This window comes from Gossypium hirsutum, chromosome D12 (genome assembly GCF_007990345.1).
Source record: "Gossypium hirsutum isolate 1008001.06 chromosome D12, Gossypium_hirsutum_v2.1, whole genome shotgun sequence".
NCBI lineage: Eukaryota > Viridiplantae > Streptophyta > Magnoliopsida > Malvales > Malvaceae > Gossypium > Gossypium hirsutum.
Genome location: NC_053448.1, coordinates 51,728,809 through 51,745,857, shown reverse-complemented (window position 1 = coordinate 51,745,857; position 17,049 = coordinate 51,728,809). Strand labels below are relative to the sequence as shown.

Genomic DNA, 17,049 nt, shown 5'->3' with positions numbered 1-17,049 from the left:
CATGCTTATGCATTATCTTAAGCTTGCATGCATAAGCCAGTAGCCAACCATTGCAACTGATATAAGCCACAGCTTCTTCTTTTTTTGGATAGAATATAAACCACAATTTGGAAACTGGTTGCAAATAAAATCAAAATAAAGTAAGTTGGCAAGGCAGCTTAAACTAGGCATAATTAATTATACTAATTATATATATTATATTCTTGAAGTTTCGACGTTTGGGTGTCAACCAGGGTGCTCCATTTGTAAATCCCATTTAGATAAACAACAAAATAGAATATCTAAATGCTAAATATTGAGTGTTTCGAAGATGCCGTCCCTGCCCCCACCAATTCACATCAATGCAGATTAGGTTTCAACAAAATAGTCAATCCAGTCCAGGCCGTGTCTATGAATTAGACCATATATATCTATTTTTCCTGTCACTTTTCTGAGCCCTGACCCTGAGGTTGCAGCTGTGAATTGCTTGTAAAAAAGGGGATAAAAATCAAAGCATATATCAGCAGATCACTATGAATAAAAAGATTATGAAGTGACTGCTTCTGAGCCTATTGCTAGACTAGCTTTCGGTTCGCCATCGACATACTTTTTGTCAACCGCTGATGAAATCATCTTTGACCATTAAATTGGCTTTTTTAGTTTATCATTAATTGCCGTGTCATTTCTTTTATGGGCTATTTTGAAATTTATAATAATTGGTAAGTGATTATGTCACAAGGAAACTCTACTTCCGGACCTTGCATGGTTGAATGAGAAGTACCATCTGGTCTACGCTCATACAATATTTTTCTTATTGAGATAGTTAACGAAATATTATAAATAGATGAAAATAAAATTAAAAAAATGCACTTAGAAGTATTAGTTTATTATTATTGACGTATTAAAAAGTCGATTGAGTTTTAGTTTAGTTAATGTCGGCATTGTTACTAGTGCAAGAGGACGTGAGTTAAGAGTGTATTGAAACATATTATCCTCTTATTTCAAAGTTATAAAGAGATTATAGATAATTCTTGGCACATTATTCTCTTATTTTTGATTTTTTTTTCTTTTAATTTTATTTTAGAACCATAACATCAAACAACAGTTGATATTACAATGCATGTAGGGTGCGAGAAGCGCTTTTACACCTGAGAAGCAATCCCAAACAACATGCTTTTAGAACTAAAAGTACTTTTTTGAGCCAAACTGAAAAGTTGGGTAGGTGGTGTTGTGAGTTTTAGCTTTTGTAGTTTGGGGTGTGAAAATACAAATTGTCCCTTCTCTGTGCTATTTTTGTGTTTTTAATTATCTTTAAGCAAGCCATGATTTAGCATAATACTTTAAGATGTTTAAGAATGAATATGTGATGAGTTATGCATAGTTTAAATTGGTTTGATGCATGGGGATAATTTAATAGTATTTGTTATTATTAGCAGTTGTTATTGAATTACTTAAATATCATTTTAGTTAATTAATTTAATAGTAACTGGTATTATCGAGTTAATAGAAATTGTCATATGGATTTTTTAATTACCAAAATTATATCTAAAATAAATATTTTAACTTTCGACCACAGTTTTAGACAGTAATATTAAATATCTAAAATTAACAAATCACACTTTGTCAACATCAGTATCAAACCAGACGAAATTTTATGAGTAACAAAAAAAAAAATTATATATACAAGATTACAAAAACTAACAGTTTACGTAACAACATCAAACAGTATTAACAAAGACAAACTATTGTTGGGGAAGGCAGTTGCTGAGCCATCTACTTGAGCTCAACTGGCTTTTAAGCCATCCTTCTCTGACAGTTGAACTTGAATGAAGTGGAGTGATCCTAAATTTGTAAGGAAGGTCAAATGTATATGGATTGGATTTTGAATGCAAGATCAAGAAGCCCAGCAACTGTCCAAAAAAGGAGCCCAACAATAATGAAGATGTTATTATAGATATAGTAGTTCAGGGCTCCAGTCATAATGCAGTAGCAATGCCATTGCCCCACTATCAGCTCATAGTCCATTTTCCCTTTTTGATCGTTTGATCCATTTATAAATTTCATTGTACTGGTTTATCATAGGAGGATTACAGGGGATCTTATCAAAGGCGGTAAATAAAATATAAAAACTTTCCATATAAAGTATTGTTAAAGGTGTCATGTCTTTGGTCCTTTACTCTTTGCAGCCTGCTAGATCTGAGAGTGTGTGTCGGTAGCTATCCTCTCGCCACTTCACTCATCAGCTCAGCTCTACTCAAACTGAAGTTGCATGTTTCTAAACAAGCCCATGGCTGCAGTTTCTCCACCTTTGGTTCCACCTCTCTTATTTGCTAGAATATCAGGGATCCTAGTGGCAGCTTTGGTCCTCTCGTGGGCTCTTCTTTTCAAGTCTAGCTTCCTTCCTCACTCTTCTTTACCCTCCCAAGAAGACCTCATCTTTGCAGTGAGTATTTATTTATCACTCCATTCTCTACTTAATTACTTCACATTTCCTTTTGCAGCCTTTGAAAGTTATCTGTGTTGCTTACAGGTCCTCCATCCTTTGCTCATGGTGATTGGCTTCATTCTCATAAGCGGGGAAGGTAAATCAGAAAATGAAGTGAAAATAGATTATTATTTTTTTCAAACAATTAGAGGTTCTTCTTTCTTTTCAGCTATATTGATACACAGATGGTTGCCTGGTTCAAGGAATTTGAAGAAATCTGTGCATTTGTGCCTTCAAGGGGTGGCTTTAGGTTGTGGGGTTTTTGGGGTTTGGACAAAGTTCCATGGACAAGATGGAATTGTGGCTAATTTTTTCAGCCTGCATTCTTGGATGGGTTTGATCTGTGTCAGCTTGTTTGGAGCTCAGGTTCTATTCTTCAAGCACCTCAATAATTTTTTGTTCCTATTTCTTTCTTCAAAAATGGTCCCTTAACTTTTCTTTACTGATAAATACATTCCAGGGGCAAGTTAATTAAACTTACCGGAAACTGAGTTGTAATCACAATTCACAATTCACATTTCTTTTTTCTTTTTTATCCACTGGGTAATATTAAAAAATAACGGAATGCTGAAAGCTGCAATTATTGCAATTCACCCATTAATATTGTGTTGCTTTCTTTTGAGGTTGTGGCCCCATTTATACGACTCCCTTAGCAAGTTTCAAAAACGTATTTTAGCCTTTTTCAATTATTTATGCTGAGATGATGTATTCCAGCCTTACACGGCATAACTCATAAGCACGGCCTGGAGCCATCCTTAATGGACTTATTTAACTATTGCCTAAGCACGAAAATTTTCAAAGAAAAGACTGATCAATTGTCATACTCTCATATGCTCAAAATATTCATTACATTCAGAGCAAGACAACATATTCGGTTTGCTGGTTAATTCAGTCTAATGACAAGGAGATTAGGAGTTTTCGTTTACATGAAAATATAATTTTTTATATGGTGTGGTTGTGTATTTGAATGCAGTGGTTGGTGGGCTTTCTAAGCTTTTGGCACCGAGGTGAAGTGCGGACGACAAGAGCAAAGGTGTTGCCGTGGCATATCTTCCTTGGTCTCTACACTTATGGCTTAGCAGTGGCAACAGCGGAAACGGGGCTGTTAGAGAAATTGACATTCTTGCAAAGCAGGCGGACTGCATCCAAACACTGTCCGGAGTCCATGATTGTTAATAGTCTAGGTCTGGGGTTGGTTCTCCTCTGTGGCATTGTCATATTGACGGCAGTTTCGCCTAAATATCATGCTCTGCAAACCAAACTTATGTATTCCTCAGATACCAAGTGTTTGTCCTCTTGATCACATGATTAGAGATCCAAAAGAAATAAAAAGTCATTCCTATACTGTTTCTTATACTTATTGTATATAATGTAAAGTGTGGGGATTTGGAGAGGAATGATTTGTGTTTTCTTAAATGGAAAAGCCTTTTGCTGTCAATTTAAAGAGTAAGAGCCAAGTGGTATAAAAACACCATGCTTTCTTTGGTTTGTTGATTTATGACAACATTCTCCACTCAACAGGCCTTGTTGATGCAAGTAGACCCAATTGAACCTATTTTGGAATGAAATTAACTACACCCAATTGACTTTTTTCAATCGGTAAGTTGTAAAAGAATTGAAAATTTATATAAATTTAAACCAGATTATAAATGTTTTAAATTTGGTTAAAATAAGTTATTAGTCATTGTACTTCTATAGAATTTGAGATTTAATCCATATGCTTTAAAATTTATCATTTTAACATCTTTATTTTTTATTTCTAGAAATCCAACTATTTTAAATTTACAACAGCATTCATAACATTGCATTAAGATATTATTCCCAACTAGTTTGGGAAGTTCATTTGTCGACTCTTTCCATGTTTGGATAATGCAAGTCACTGATTTAATTCAATGGGTAAAACTAATGAATTTTATATGATGTGAGTGGATGCTTCTCCAAATTCTATTGATATCTATTTATTAACAAAGTTTTAAATATAAAAATAATTATACCCCTATTTATTTATTTTCTATTTACTTTATTCATTTATCTATTTTTAATACAACATAATGAAACTTTAATTACATATTGAAGTGATATAAAATTAAAAACATCTTTGATTTCTTTCATAAAAATTTATATTCTACTTCAATTAAAATTAAATATTTTAAATTTATATTTAATTCATATATATTAACCTTAAGATGAGTTCATTAAATTATTTAATTACCATTATTAAAAAGATTTTAATTAAAAATGATTAAAATATAAATATTAAAAGTTAATATTATAATTAAATGATTAAATATTGAACTTGTATTTACATAAAATAATTATTGACTTATAAGGTATGGGTTCAAATCTCACCAAAAGAAATCAAGACACATCTAATAAGGGACGTGCAAGTGTCACAAGACTAAAACTTTAGTCTGACAAAGCACGCGGTCTTAGATGATTTCTTTACTTCAAATCCGCCTAAGTCAGTCTAACTCTCGAAAAATGAGAATTCACACAAAATCTCTTTAAGGCATTGAAATAAAGTGGAAGCAACTCAAAATGACAAAGAGACTTTGAATCGAACAGAAAAGTCGCAATAAAATAATATCACACCAAGTGTTTGAGTAAATGCTCTCAAATATATTCAATAACTATGAATGAAGTGATTACAAATAAATGGGGGAGGGCTCTATTTATAGTTGAGCTCCTCCAAATCCTATGGTATAGATCGAATTACATCAACGACTAAGATTAGTGCCTATCTACAAGATGAAAGTCCTAAGGGATTTAAACTCTATACATTTTTATCCTTTAGGATTTACAATAATTACCCTGGTAACTCTAATTTTGTTGGAGTGTTTCACTGGGCCACCAAGGCTTCAAGTAGATAGGTTTTTTCGTGTGCTCCACGAATTGGGCCAGTTCAAGTAGGTCAAATGAGCTCCATTTAATTAGTTGACATTCATGGGACGTTCTGTGTGCATTCGTCATGGATTTTAATCCACTGTAGCACCCCTAACCCTTATCCTTCGTCAGAATATGGTTACGAAGCATTACCAGACTTTACGGATTAATTATGGATATTTCACAACCTTTAATATTCATATCAAGAATTATTTATAAAACACTCATATTTTCCCTTAGATAGACCATTGAGGCCCAATATACATCTTAGAAGTGAATTGGGACTAAATCGGATACTGAGGGAATTTTTCCCAAAATCTCAAAAGTTTTTTTAGGAGTAGGGGTTACATGCCTATGTGGCCAACTGTGTGGCTCATGCGGCCAAGTGACACACTCGTGACTTAAGCCGTGTGGTATTTGAAGTAGGGCACACGGTCGTGTCCCAAGTCTGTGTAACTCTCTGACTTGTAATACATTTAAGTGCAGGGGTTACACGGCCAAGCCACATGCCCGTATGCCAGGCCGTGTGATCAATTCTGACCATTCTATTTTGAAATTTTAAGATGCATGGGACACAAGGCCATACCACATGCCCATGTGCTAGGCCGTGTGTCACACACGGCTGAGACACATGCCCGTGTCTCTACCCGTGTGGATGAAAATAGGCCATTTTAAGGCCACTTTTCTCACCCTTTTTTATATCAACCTATACATAACGTTTCAATACATCAAATAGCCTAATCAAGCAATCAACACAAGCCAAAAATCATTTTTTAAACATCATATATCATCACAAAACTCAATTGCCTAAGCTTACCAAAATAACTTCATTCATTGATTTACCAAAACCTACTACTAAATATATGCATACAAACATATATATAAGTCATTCATAAACATACTTCAAATTTAGCTCTTTTCCAATCTAACCCTATACATGCCATATAAACCATAAAATGTATAACAAAATCTACAGGAGCAAACTGGATAGTGTGGCTCAATGTGTTAATCCGATCCTCCGAACTTCTTGAAAATCTACAAAGAACATTAAACGACACGGTAAGCTTAATGAAGCTTAGTAAGTTCGTTGGCTTTAAATATAAATCTTATCGAACATACTATAATAATTCATTTAGGTAAATCATTTCACAAACATTTCCTGCTAATCACAACTTCAATTGATGAATTCACTTATTTGAGCTCAATATCAATAATAACTTAAATTCTTCCACATTAATTCCATATGGAACTTACCAATCCTTGTCAAATCAGAGAACGTCTTACGGATTTGAGTACATCGAAAACAGAAGCCCAAAGGCTGCACAGAAGCATATAAGTGCTAAAAAGAAACCCATAAGGGTTGAACGGAAGCTCATAAGAGCTGAACGGAAACCCATAAAGGTGAATCTGAAGCTCAGAAGAGCTAAACTAAAACCCATTAGGGTTAAACTGAAGCTCAAAAGAGCTAAACTAAAAACCTAGAAGGGTTAAACTGAAACTCATATGAGTTGACTCAAGTTCATAAGAACTAAATAGAAAGTAAATATGAGAATTTGCAACAAATGATGAACCTTGGTTTACTTGGGTAATTTACCATCAATTTCTCTTTTGCACTGAACGACTGTACTCAAACCTGCGTTCCGTTCCCCTTCAATACTTGATTCAATATCATAATTTTTAACACATAATTTTATTTTTTAAAAAAGTTACGAATAAAAACAAAATACCATTGATCAATTAGCATATAACATTAAAATTTAACCATATGAACTTGCCTGGATTTGATTGTAAGTTTGTTGTAGTTCAATGATTATTTAGCTAATTTTCCTTTTTCACATTGATCACATGCTCTTGATCTAAACTGTAAAATTATTCATTCATTAGCACATATTTCAATTCTAATTCATTTCACAATTTATACCCCTCAATTTTTGAAATTACACAATTACCCCAACTTTTAGAGTTTTTGTAATTTAGTCCCTCACCAATTAGCCCATCAAATAAGCTAATTTTTCTCAATTAACACTTTATCTAAATATTCTAAGCTATTACACAGCCTTTGATAAACAAAATTTAATACCAAACCCTAATATTTAATCTTTTTCACAATTTGGTCCTAAAATCAATTTCTATTAAAATTACTTGATAAAATCATCATATAACAAAATTAAAGCTTCAATTCCATGTTAATTCATCATAAACATCCAGCACTCATCAATGGTAACTTTCAAATTTACCCATAAAATAAAAAACTAATGAATTAGATAGTTGGACCTAATTGCAAAAGTCTTAAAAACATAAAAATTTCAAGAGAAAAGAAAGAATTAAACTTACATGAAGTGAAAATATAAAAACGCAGCTTGAGAAGCTCTCTAATGTCTGTTTTTGGCTGAGAATTGAAGAAGAATTGCCTAGGAATCTTTAGATTTCTTTTTATTTAAGCTTAATTTCACAAAATTTACAATTATGCCCTTAAATCACCTAATTTCAATATTTTTTCTGCTTATGCCGCCTCAACCACTCCCTCTGGCCTAATTTCTTCTCAAGTGCTCCCTTATTTACCCTTTATACTATTTAATCACTTTAGCAAGTTTTGCACCTTTTTTAATTTAGTCCTTTTTAATTAATTAACTATCAAAATGTTAAAATTTTCCAATGAAATTTTAATACTACCTTAATGACACACCGTAAATATTTATAAAAATATTTTTAGATTGGTTTATAAAATCGAGGTCTCGATACCTCATTTTCAAAACTATTTAAATAAATCCTTATAAAACACAAATTACTAAGTCAAAAATCATTCTAAAAACACATTTGACTCGTAAATATTAAATAATAAAATTTACGAGCTTACTCATTGAAATTGGTGACTTCGAATCACCGTTTTTGTTACCACTAAAAACCAGGTTGTTACATCCACGATCTGTAACATTCTCCTCGACCCATTCTTGTGATGTCCTCGTCACATCCTTGAAATAACATTGGTTTGAATCGTCTCAGAATTGTCTTGATGCCTCAATCGATTTTCAACTAGTCTCTTTGTCGGGTCGTTCCGTCCCTCGGAACATTTTCCTCGACTTATGTCTCCATTGTCACCTAACTCAAACCATTTCTTTCTTTTGTACAACTCATTCACAAGAGCCCACCGCTCTTACTTGTTTCTATTGTGACTTGCCTCGATTGAGATCTCCTTAATCCTCACACATCTGTTTATGTATGCTCACATTGAACATTAGGTTAACCTTGAATTTAGTCGCCAACTCTAGTTTGTAAGCCCCTAGGCTTACCTGCTTTGGAACTCTGAAAAGGCCCCTGTGTTTTTGCCAATGTAACAGTAAGTCATAATGTAAAACACTAGATAAGTATTTGATATGTACCTCTCGCTTGTAGCATTTACTTGATTCAACTGCCTAGTTTGCATCACCATTTTCCCCCAAAGTCTGATGCACAATGTAACACCCTTAATCTGTATCCGTCGCCGAAACAGGGTTACGGAGCATTACCAAAATATACAAATCAAATACAGACATTTCATATTATTTAACATTTATATAAAAAATTATTTGTAAAGTCCCTTATATGAGCATGCTCGGTTTCATCTCGAGAATATACCAGAATATCGTTGATAAATACCACCACAAATCTATCTAGATACGGTTTAAAAATTCTGTTCATCACATCTATAAATACCACAAGTGCATTTGTTAAGAAAAATGACATCACAAGAAATTCATAATGTCCGTACCTGGTTCTGAAGGCTTTTTTGGTACATCTGAGTCTTTTACTTGTAACTAATAATAACTAGAACAAATATCAATATTTAAAAACACGGTGGCACATTTCAACTGATCAAACAAGTCATCAATGCGGGGCAGTGGATACTTATTCTTGATTGTATCTTTATTGAGCTGACGGTAGTCAATGCATAATCTCAATGATCCATCCTTTTCCTTGACAAACAGAACCGGTGCACTCCAAGGTGAAAAACTGGGTCAAGCAAAACCTCTATTAGTCAATTCTTGCAACTGTGCTTTTAACTCTTTTAATTCAGTGGGAGCCATTTTGTAGAGTGCTATAGATATCAGTGTTGTTCCCAGTACAAGGTCTATAGAAAATTCCACTTCTTTGACTGGTGGTAATCCAGGTAACTCCTCTGGAAACACATCAGGATATTCACAGACTACTGACACTGACTTAATCTTCGTTTCAAATACTTTAGTATCCAACACATAGGCAAGATAAGCATCATAACCTTTTCTGACATATTTCTGTGCTGACATGGCTGATATCACATTAGACAACCCATTCAAAGTATCAGATTTAATACATATCATTTCACAATTCTGGCATTTCAACATAATATAATTTTATTTACAATTTACTACGGCATCATGCTGAGTTAACCACTCCATACCCAGAATTACATAAAATTCATCAAACGGTAATAACATCAAATCAGCCAGAAAGTAGAAACATCGTATTATTAACAGACAGTTCTTACAAATTTTATCCACCATAACATACTAGCCCAATGAGTTCGATACTTTAACCACGAATTCAGTGGACTCAACAGGTAAAATTTTATTATTCACTAAATTCGTGCAAATGTAAGAATGTGTCGAACCAGGATTAATTAAAACAATTATATCAGTATCAAGAAGAGAAAAAAGTACCAGTAATAACATCGGGTGCAGAGGCATTCTCACATGCACGAATATCATATGTTCTTGCTGGTGCTCATACTTCAAATTTGACAGTTGAATCTTTTATCGTACCTCGACTACCATTGACATTGCCAAGATTACGAGGTGGTCTACCTCTTGTAGTGAAGTTGTTCGGTTTTGAAGTCTGTACAGTATCTTTCTCAGGCTTTTCTGGGCAGTCTCTAAGATAGTGGTCAAAAGAACCACATCTAAAACATGTTCCGCTTCTCATGCGGTACTCACCAAAGTGGAATTTATTACAGTGTTTACACCTGGGTTTGGTGTTTCTGACACTACCTACACTCGTACAGATGTAGCCTGAGATATTAGATTAGAACGTTGAATACTTCTATCTTTCCCAGAATACCCCGTAAAAGTGGTAAAACGGTCATGATATTTCTTCGATTTCTTTGAAGCCAACTGTTGTGATTTTCTCGTAAATCTTTTACTTGAAGTTTTGACTTCCACCTCAGCTTGTCTCTTTTCTTTACTTAGTTCTTCAGCTTTATGGGCTCGGGCCAGTACCACAAATTTTTTTAATTCCAGAATCCCAACTAATAACTTTATGTCTTCATTTAAACCCTCTTCAAACTGCTTACACATTTCAATCTCAATTGGGAGACATTCTTTGACATGTTTGCTTAGTTGAAAAAATTCTCTTTCATATTCAGATACTGTCAGATGCCCCTGGTTAAGCTCTAAAAGTTCCTTCCGCTTCTGATCAAGGAATCTCTGACTGATATACTTCTTTTTGAATTCAGTTTGGAAAAATTCCTATGTGACCCTCTCATTTGGTATAACAAAAATCAGTGTATTCCACCACTAGTATGCCAAGTCTTTTAGCAAAGATATAACACATTTCAAGCATTCAACTGGTGTACAAGATAGTTCGTCAAGAACTCTGATAGTGTTTTTTAACCAGAACTCAGCTCTTTCAGGATCATCTTCAACTGTAGCTCGAAATTCTTCTGCCACATATTTATGGATTTTATCTATAGGAGGCTTACCAGATCTAACAAGTTTTATACCTTGTAGCATATCGAGAACCAATTGAGAGACAAGAGGGGGTGGAGGTTTTGTACAACGGGGTTTGTTCTTACAAACTCTGTAAACCACTCGTTCATCATTTAGAAGAAGGCTTCTTTAGCCTCTTCTCCTAGGCCCTCAGATACAAGTTTCTACTGCTAGATGTTGCTCTTTGTACTGAAGCTTGAGCATTGCTCTCAGCTTCTTCAGATTCAGCTCGGTTGGACGACATTACTATATGAAAAACATGTTTAAAATGGTTAGAAGATATTACACTATCACATATTATATGATGGAATGTATAACTAGACTCGTATACGCTATGTTAGTTTGGGAATCGACTAAACTGCAACTCTGATACGAAAAAATGTAACACCTCTAACCCGTATCCGTCGTCGGAACAGGGTTACACAGCATTACCGGAATAAATAGATCAAATACATGAATTTTATATTATTTAACATTTATATCAGAAATTATTCATAAAGTCCCTTATATGAGCTTTTGAAGCCTAAAATATTCATTATAAACAAGTCAAGACTAAACCGAGTACTTAGTGAATTTTTCTCAAAATTTAAAAAATTTTCTAGGTGCAGGGGACATACGCCCGTTTGGCCAGGCCGTGTGGCTCACATGGCCAAGAGACACGCCCATGTCTGAAGCCGTGCGGACATTCGAAATAGGGCACACGGCTGTGTCCTAGCTCGTGTCCAAATTAGGGAGGTTACTCGTGTGGCATGGCCGTGTGAACATACTAACTTATAAAAATAAGGTACAGGGGTCACACGGCCAAGCCACACGCCCGTGTGAAAATTTTTGAGCATTCTGTTTTGAATTTTAAAGATGTAGGGGACACACGGTGAAAACACACGCCCATGTGCTAGGTCGTGTGTCACACATAGCTGAGACACACGCCCGTACCTCTACCTGTATGGACAAAATAAGATAATTTCTAAGCCTTATTTCTCACCTAAACATGTCTTCCACCTACATTAACACTTAAACATATTCTCAATCCAATATAAAACATTTGAATCAAACCAAAACCAAGTCATATACATAACATTTCATCTTATATAATCAAGTATCCATGCTTAACAATTTGATTACTTACATATATATTCATATTTGTACCAACTCAAGCCATATTACAATTTGCCTATTAGTTAACCATTAATCAATTATACCAAAACACACATCAACCATGATAAGGCCATATACTTATATATATCAAAATGTATCAAACATAAGCCATACCAATGGCAATTAACAACTAAACACATACATGCCATCATTTGATCAACTTTAGCCTATACATGCCATTATACCCAAAAGAAATTTTGTTGTTTATACCGAAACGAGCTGAAGGATAGTGTGATGTAGCTCTAACTAGCTTCCAACTTTTACGAGCTTCCGAATACCATAAACAAGAGAAATAAAACAGAGTAAGCATTTAAGCTTAGTAAGTTCGTACAACATTGAATTTAACTTACCAATTAATTCACATTTAAGGTAAGCAAATAAACATGCTCAAACCAATTTGGCCAATTGCCTAGCACATATCCTCATCAACCAATTTAGTCATGTAATTCACATAAATACTAAGAAACATGAATGAGCTCATCAATATTCAATTTCCACATACATGTATTTATCACTTCAAGTATCCATAAACATGTACATATCATATCTTTCTATTTCAAGTATTTCTCATAGTAATTCATCTTGATTTCATATCATCTCATATCAGAACTTTACCCGTTGAATCATTTAAAATATCGATGGATACTGTAACACCCCGATTTTTGGGTTAGAAGATTTGAGATTTGTAAGTAGGGTCAGTGGCTAGATCAATCAATTGGGTTAGCTTCCTTGTTTTGATGTCAGAATGGGTTTGCTGGTCTGGTGGTTGGTTGTGTGTTAGTTTAGCTTGGAGTCCTGGGTTCGAATCCTCATATGTGTTTAGGAGAATTTGTTTTGTTTTTATTGTTTTTAAGTTTTAAGTATTTATTTAGTTATTTAGTTATTTATTTTGATTTTTAATTTATTTTATTTTTGGAAGTAAAAAGGAAAAAATTCCCCAAAAAAAATCTATTTCACGTTTTTTTCTTTCCTCTATATTTTCTTCACATCAGTCTTTTTTCTTTTCTTCTTAGCTCTTCTTTTGAGATTGCACAAAAAGATATTTTGTGTTCCTCTGCCATTGATTTCTCCTAGCTGTCACTTCTATTTGTTTTTCCTTTTAATTTTGTTTGAAATTGTTAGGTTCCGTTGGACTTCATTTTTTTTAATGTTTGGGTAACTCAAGGAATTGAGTGGGGAGAAATTTTGTTGAAGAGGTGTTTTGATCTTCATTGGTGTTTGGAATCGCGAATTCAGGTGTGTGGTCGAAAACCTTTATGTTCTTTTAACGAATTACTGCTTGGGTTCTGTGATATTCAACAATTTTGGTGTGTTTCCGCAATTGTTTGTTATAGGTGTTGTTTTGTTTTGAGTTTATGGTGAATCATAGGAAAATCTTCAATTTCTGGTATACCTTTGAGTTTAGGTAATTGAAGGGTCGATTTGGTGATGAATTAGGTGTTATTTAGGCTATTTCGGTGTGGTTTCATGACCACACGGGTGGCCACATTGTAATACCCCAAAAATTACTACAGTAAGAAAGTAAGATAATATTTCTGATATAGTAAAATAAGGAAATAAAGTGATAAAAAAGGTAATTTTGAGTTATGTCAACATTGGGAAGTATATTATGACATTTTAATTCAAGAAATGATTAAATTGCAAAAGTGAGATAAGTTTTGTTGCCCAATAATAAATACTCAAATTTTGAGGGGTTAAAGTGTAAATACAAAAAATTTAAAGGACCAATAGTGTAAATATTTTAAGGGTGGAATAATCTAAAAACTAAGGAAAATGGATGAATTAGGACCAAATTAAAAATGTGAAGAATTTTGAGAGACTAAATTACAATTTTACCAAATTACGTGATGACTCAAGGATGAAATTTTAAAAGATTATAAAAGGAAAAATGGTCAATTAGAGAGAGAGAGAGAATTCTAGAAGGTAATGATGATGTTGGTGATATTTTTAATTAATTAATTAGATAAATGTTATTTAGTTAATATTTTATTAAGATTTTTAGTATTATTTTATTATTAAATGATTAATATAAAAGGGAGGAAAGATGAAGAGAAATCATCATCTTTTCTATGCATTTCACGTTAGGAGAGAAGAGGAGAAAGAAAGTTTTGCTTTCTTTACAATTTTGTCATTCCACCAAAAATTTACCATTTTCACCTAGAAATCAAAAAAATTTCCATAGCCATCAAGAGAGAAAGATAACAAGAAGACTATGGAGAGCTAGAATATCAAGTTAATTCAAGTAATAGAAGCTGCAGGAGAGAGAAAATCAAGTTAAAGATTGAAACCAATAGGACAAGGTAAGAACATCAAGATTTCAACATATTTTAAAGTGTGATATTATTGAAAAAGTATGGAAATGATGCTATAGTAGAGTTTTCTTATATAAGGCCTTATATTTTTTATATATTAGTGAAGGAAAATAAGAGAAAGTGATGGGAAATATTATAGAGAAATGAAATAAGGGTGTTATAAATTTAGTAATCAACATTTTGCACTAAAATAGTTTTGGACAGCAGCAGTAGGTTAAATTTGAAAAATCACCATAAATCGTGGAAATCGAATTAGAGTATGAATAAAATATGGAATTAAATATTATTGAGTCTAGTTTCTCATAGAAGAAACGATGTAAGTAATGGAATTGTAAATCATGAGATATAATAAATTTTGTGAGATAAGGTCAGAATGAATTTGGGTTCCCCTATTCTGAATTGGAAAAATCATTAAAAATTGTATAAAAATAATTATGGGTTATAATTTATATTTTTAAAATCCTTGATGAGTCTATTTTTAATAGAAACAAACAGAGACATCATCTAAATTCTGTACAAAGAGATAATTAATTTTTAGTGAAGAGGGGTCAGAACTGTCAAACAATGAAATAGGGCAAATTTAAATAATAAATTGTACTTATTAGATAAACAAAAAATTCTGAAAATTTTATAGTAATAATATATGTGAGTCTAGTTTCGGATAAAATTGACGGATCTCAATTAGGAGTTACGTAGCTCAAGATATAAATAAATTTGTGACTATGACTTAAGTGGACATCTTTGAATGAACAAATAAATAAATAGTGAAATTATAGATAATATTACATATAAGCATGTTATATACATTAAGGATGTGGAATGGAAAGGAGGAGGAGGAAAATATATGATTATTCAACTAGCATGAGTTTTCATTAAAAATGGCTAATTTGCATGTTTTAGGTTCAGGGACTAAATTGAATAAAAGTAATATTTTAAGGGTAAATTTGTAAAAATATCAAAAAGTGACCAAATTGCATGAAATGAATTGTTTTATTATTTAAATTATTAAAATGAATGAAATATTAATTTAGAACAAGATTGGGTGGAAATTCGAGGAAAATAGAAAATTACCAAAATGTCCCTGAATTATGGTATTTTTGCAATTTAGCCTGATAAGTTCATGTAACTTGAATTTTATTCTTAAATGCTTGAAATGTTTGTTATTGATGTGAATATGATTTGAATGTTCATTGTATGAAAATTGATGAAACATTGATATATTTGATAAAAGGGGGAAGAAATCCCTGTCGAATGGAAGGAAAATTCGATGGATCTTTGAAAAGGAATTGACAGTAAAAAAGATCTAGCCCGGATGGGTGATCCTATCCTGATATTGCCCTCTCGAAGAATTTGTGGAAAATGGATTTAGCCCGGACGGGTAATCCGAATTATGGTCTGAATTTAGCCTGGACTAGTAATTCAGATCCATGCTCATTAGAGTAATTGTCATTGCAGGGGTTTAGCCTGGACTGGTAATCCCGACAATACTCTATGAGTTTATATTACAGGGGATTTAGCCTGGACTGGTAGTCTCGCTGTAAGGATGAGGTTCGCAGGAGTGTGCTCTCTGAAATGGAAATGTGCACACATGAATATGAATTGAAGGACTCGGATTTGTACACTTAGGTGTACCCCTGAAAACCCATCGAAATTCCAAGTAGTTCAACAAGATAAATATGGAAAAATAACAAGGGAATGGAAATCATAGAATTGATGAGCTTATTAATCATGGTATATATATTATTGATACATGGAAATTATTGAACTAACTTGAATGTTGAGTTTGTGCATGTTAGGGGAATAATGCATTGAATGGCATGTATAAGTTAAATTGGCCAACGTTAGCTCATTAATATTTTGATTTTGATTGATTTTAAATATGAATGTTTGATGAAATGAAATGTCTGTAAATTAATTTGTAAACTCTCGTAATGCTCTATAACCCTATTCTGGCAATAGATATAGGTTAGGGGTGTTACACACATGGCCGTGAGTCCCACACGGGTGGGTCACATGGCCGTGTGAATATGGGAATTTAGGGTTTTGATGGTTTTTAGTACCACATGGCTTGGCCACACCGGCATGTGTCCCCACACGGGTGTGTGCCCCTCCACACGGGCGTGTATGGCCTTCATACGGGCGCGTGTGGCCTTCACACAAGCGTGAGTGGCCTTCGCACGGGCATGTAAACCCTCACACGGCTTGGGCACTTCCACACGACCGTGTGACCTTATGTCACCAATTTTTGTACTGTGTCTGTTTTTGACTTGTTTGTGATCCTATGTATTTTGACTCACGATTAGGCCTTAGAAAGGGTGGTTGGGACTCTGTTTTGGCTCAGATATATCTGTTATATGCAATTGTTGCATTAGTTAAGTGACTCATTAATGTGATATTGTGTAATAAATGAGTATCTACTTCAGTGGTTAAGTGATGTGGGTGTGGGTGTGACTGTCTGGAAATTGTGTACATTGATTCTATAATTGATTGACTGATTACGAGCTTCTACGTCTAT

The 17,049-nt window shown here is 33.6% G+C and overlaps 1 protein-coding gene across 1 annotated transcript; it reads left to right on the top strand.

Moving 5' to 3' along the window:
- The first annotated feature begins 1,957 nt into the window (after positions 1-1,957).
- On the top strand, positions 1,958-3,902 carry LOC107946458 (probable transmembrane ascorbate ferrireductase 4). The gene is made up of 4 exons (XM_016880793.2): positions 1,958-2,422; positions 2,510-2,561; positions 2,634-2,830; positions 3,438-3,902. The coding sequence occupies exons 1-4, from the start codon at positions 2,249-2,251 to the stop codon at positions 3,762-3,764; spliced, it is 750 nt and encodes a 249-aa protein (XP_016736282.1). The 5' UTR covers positions 1,958-2,248; the 3' UTR covers positions 3,765-3,902.
- The last annotated feature ends 13,147 nt before the right edge of the window (positions 3,903-17,049 follow it).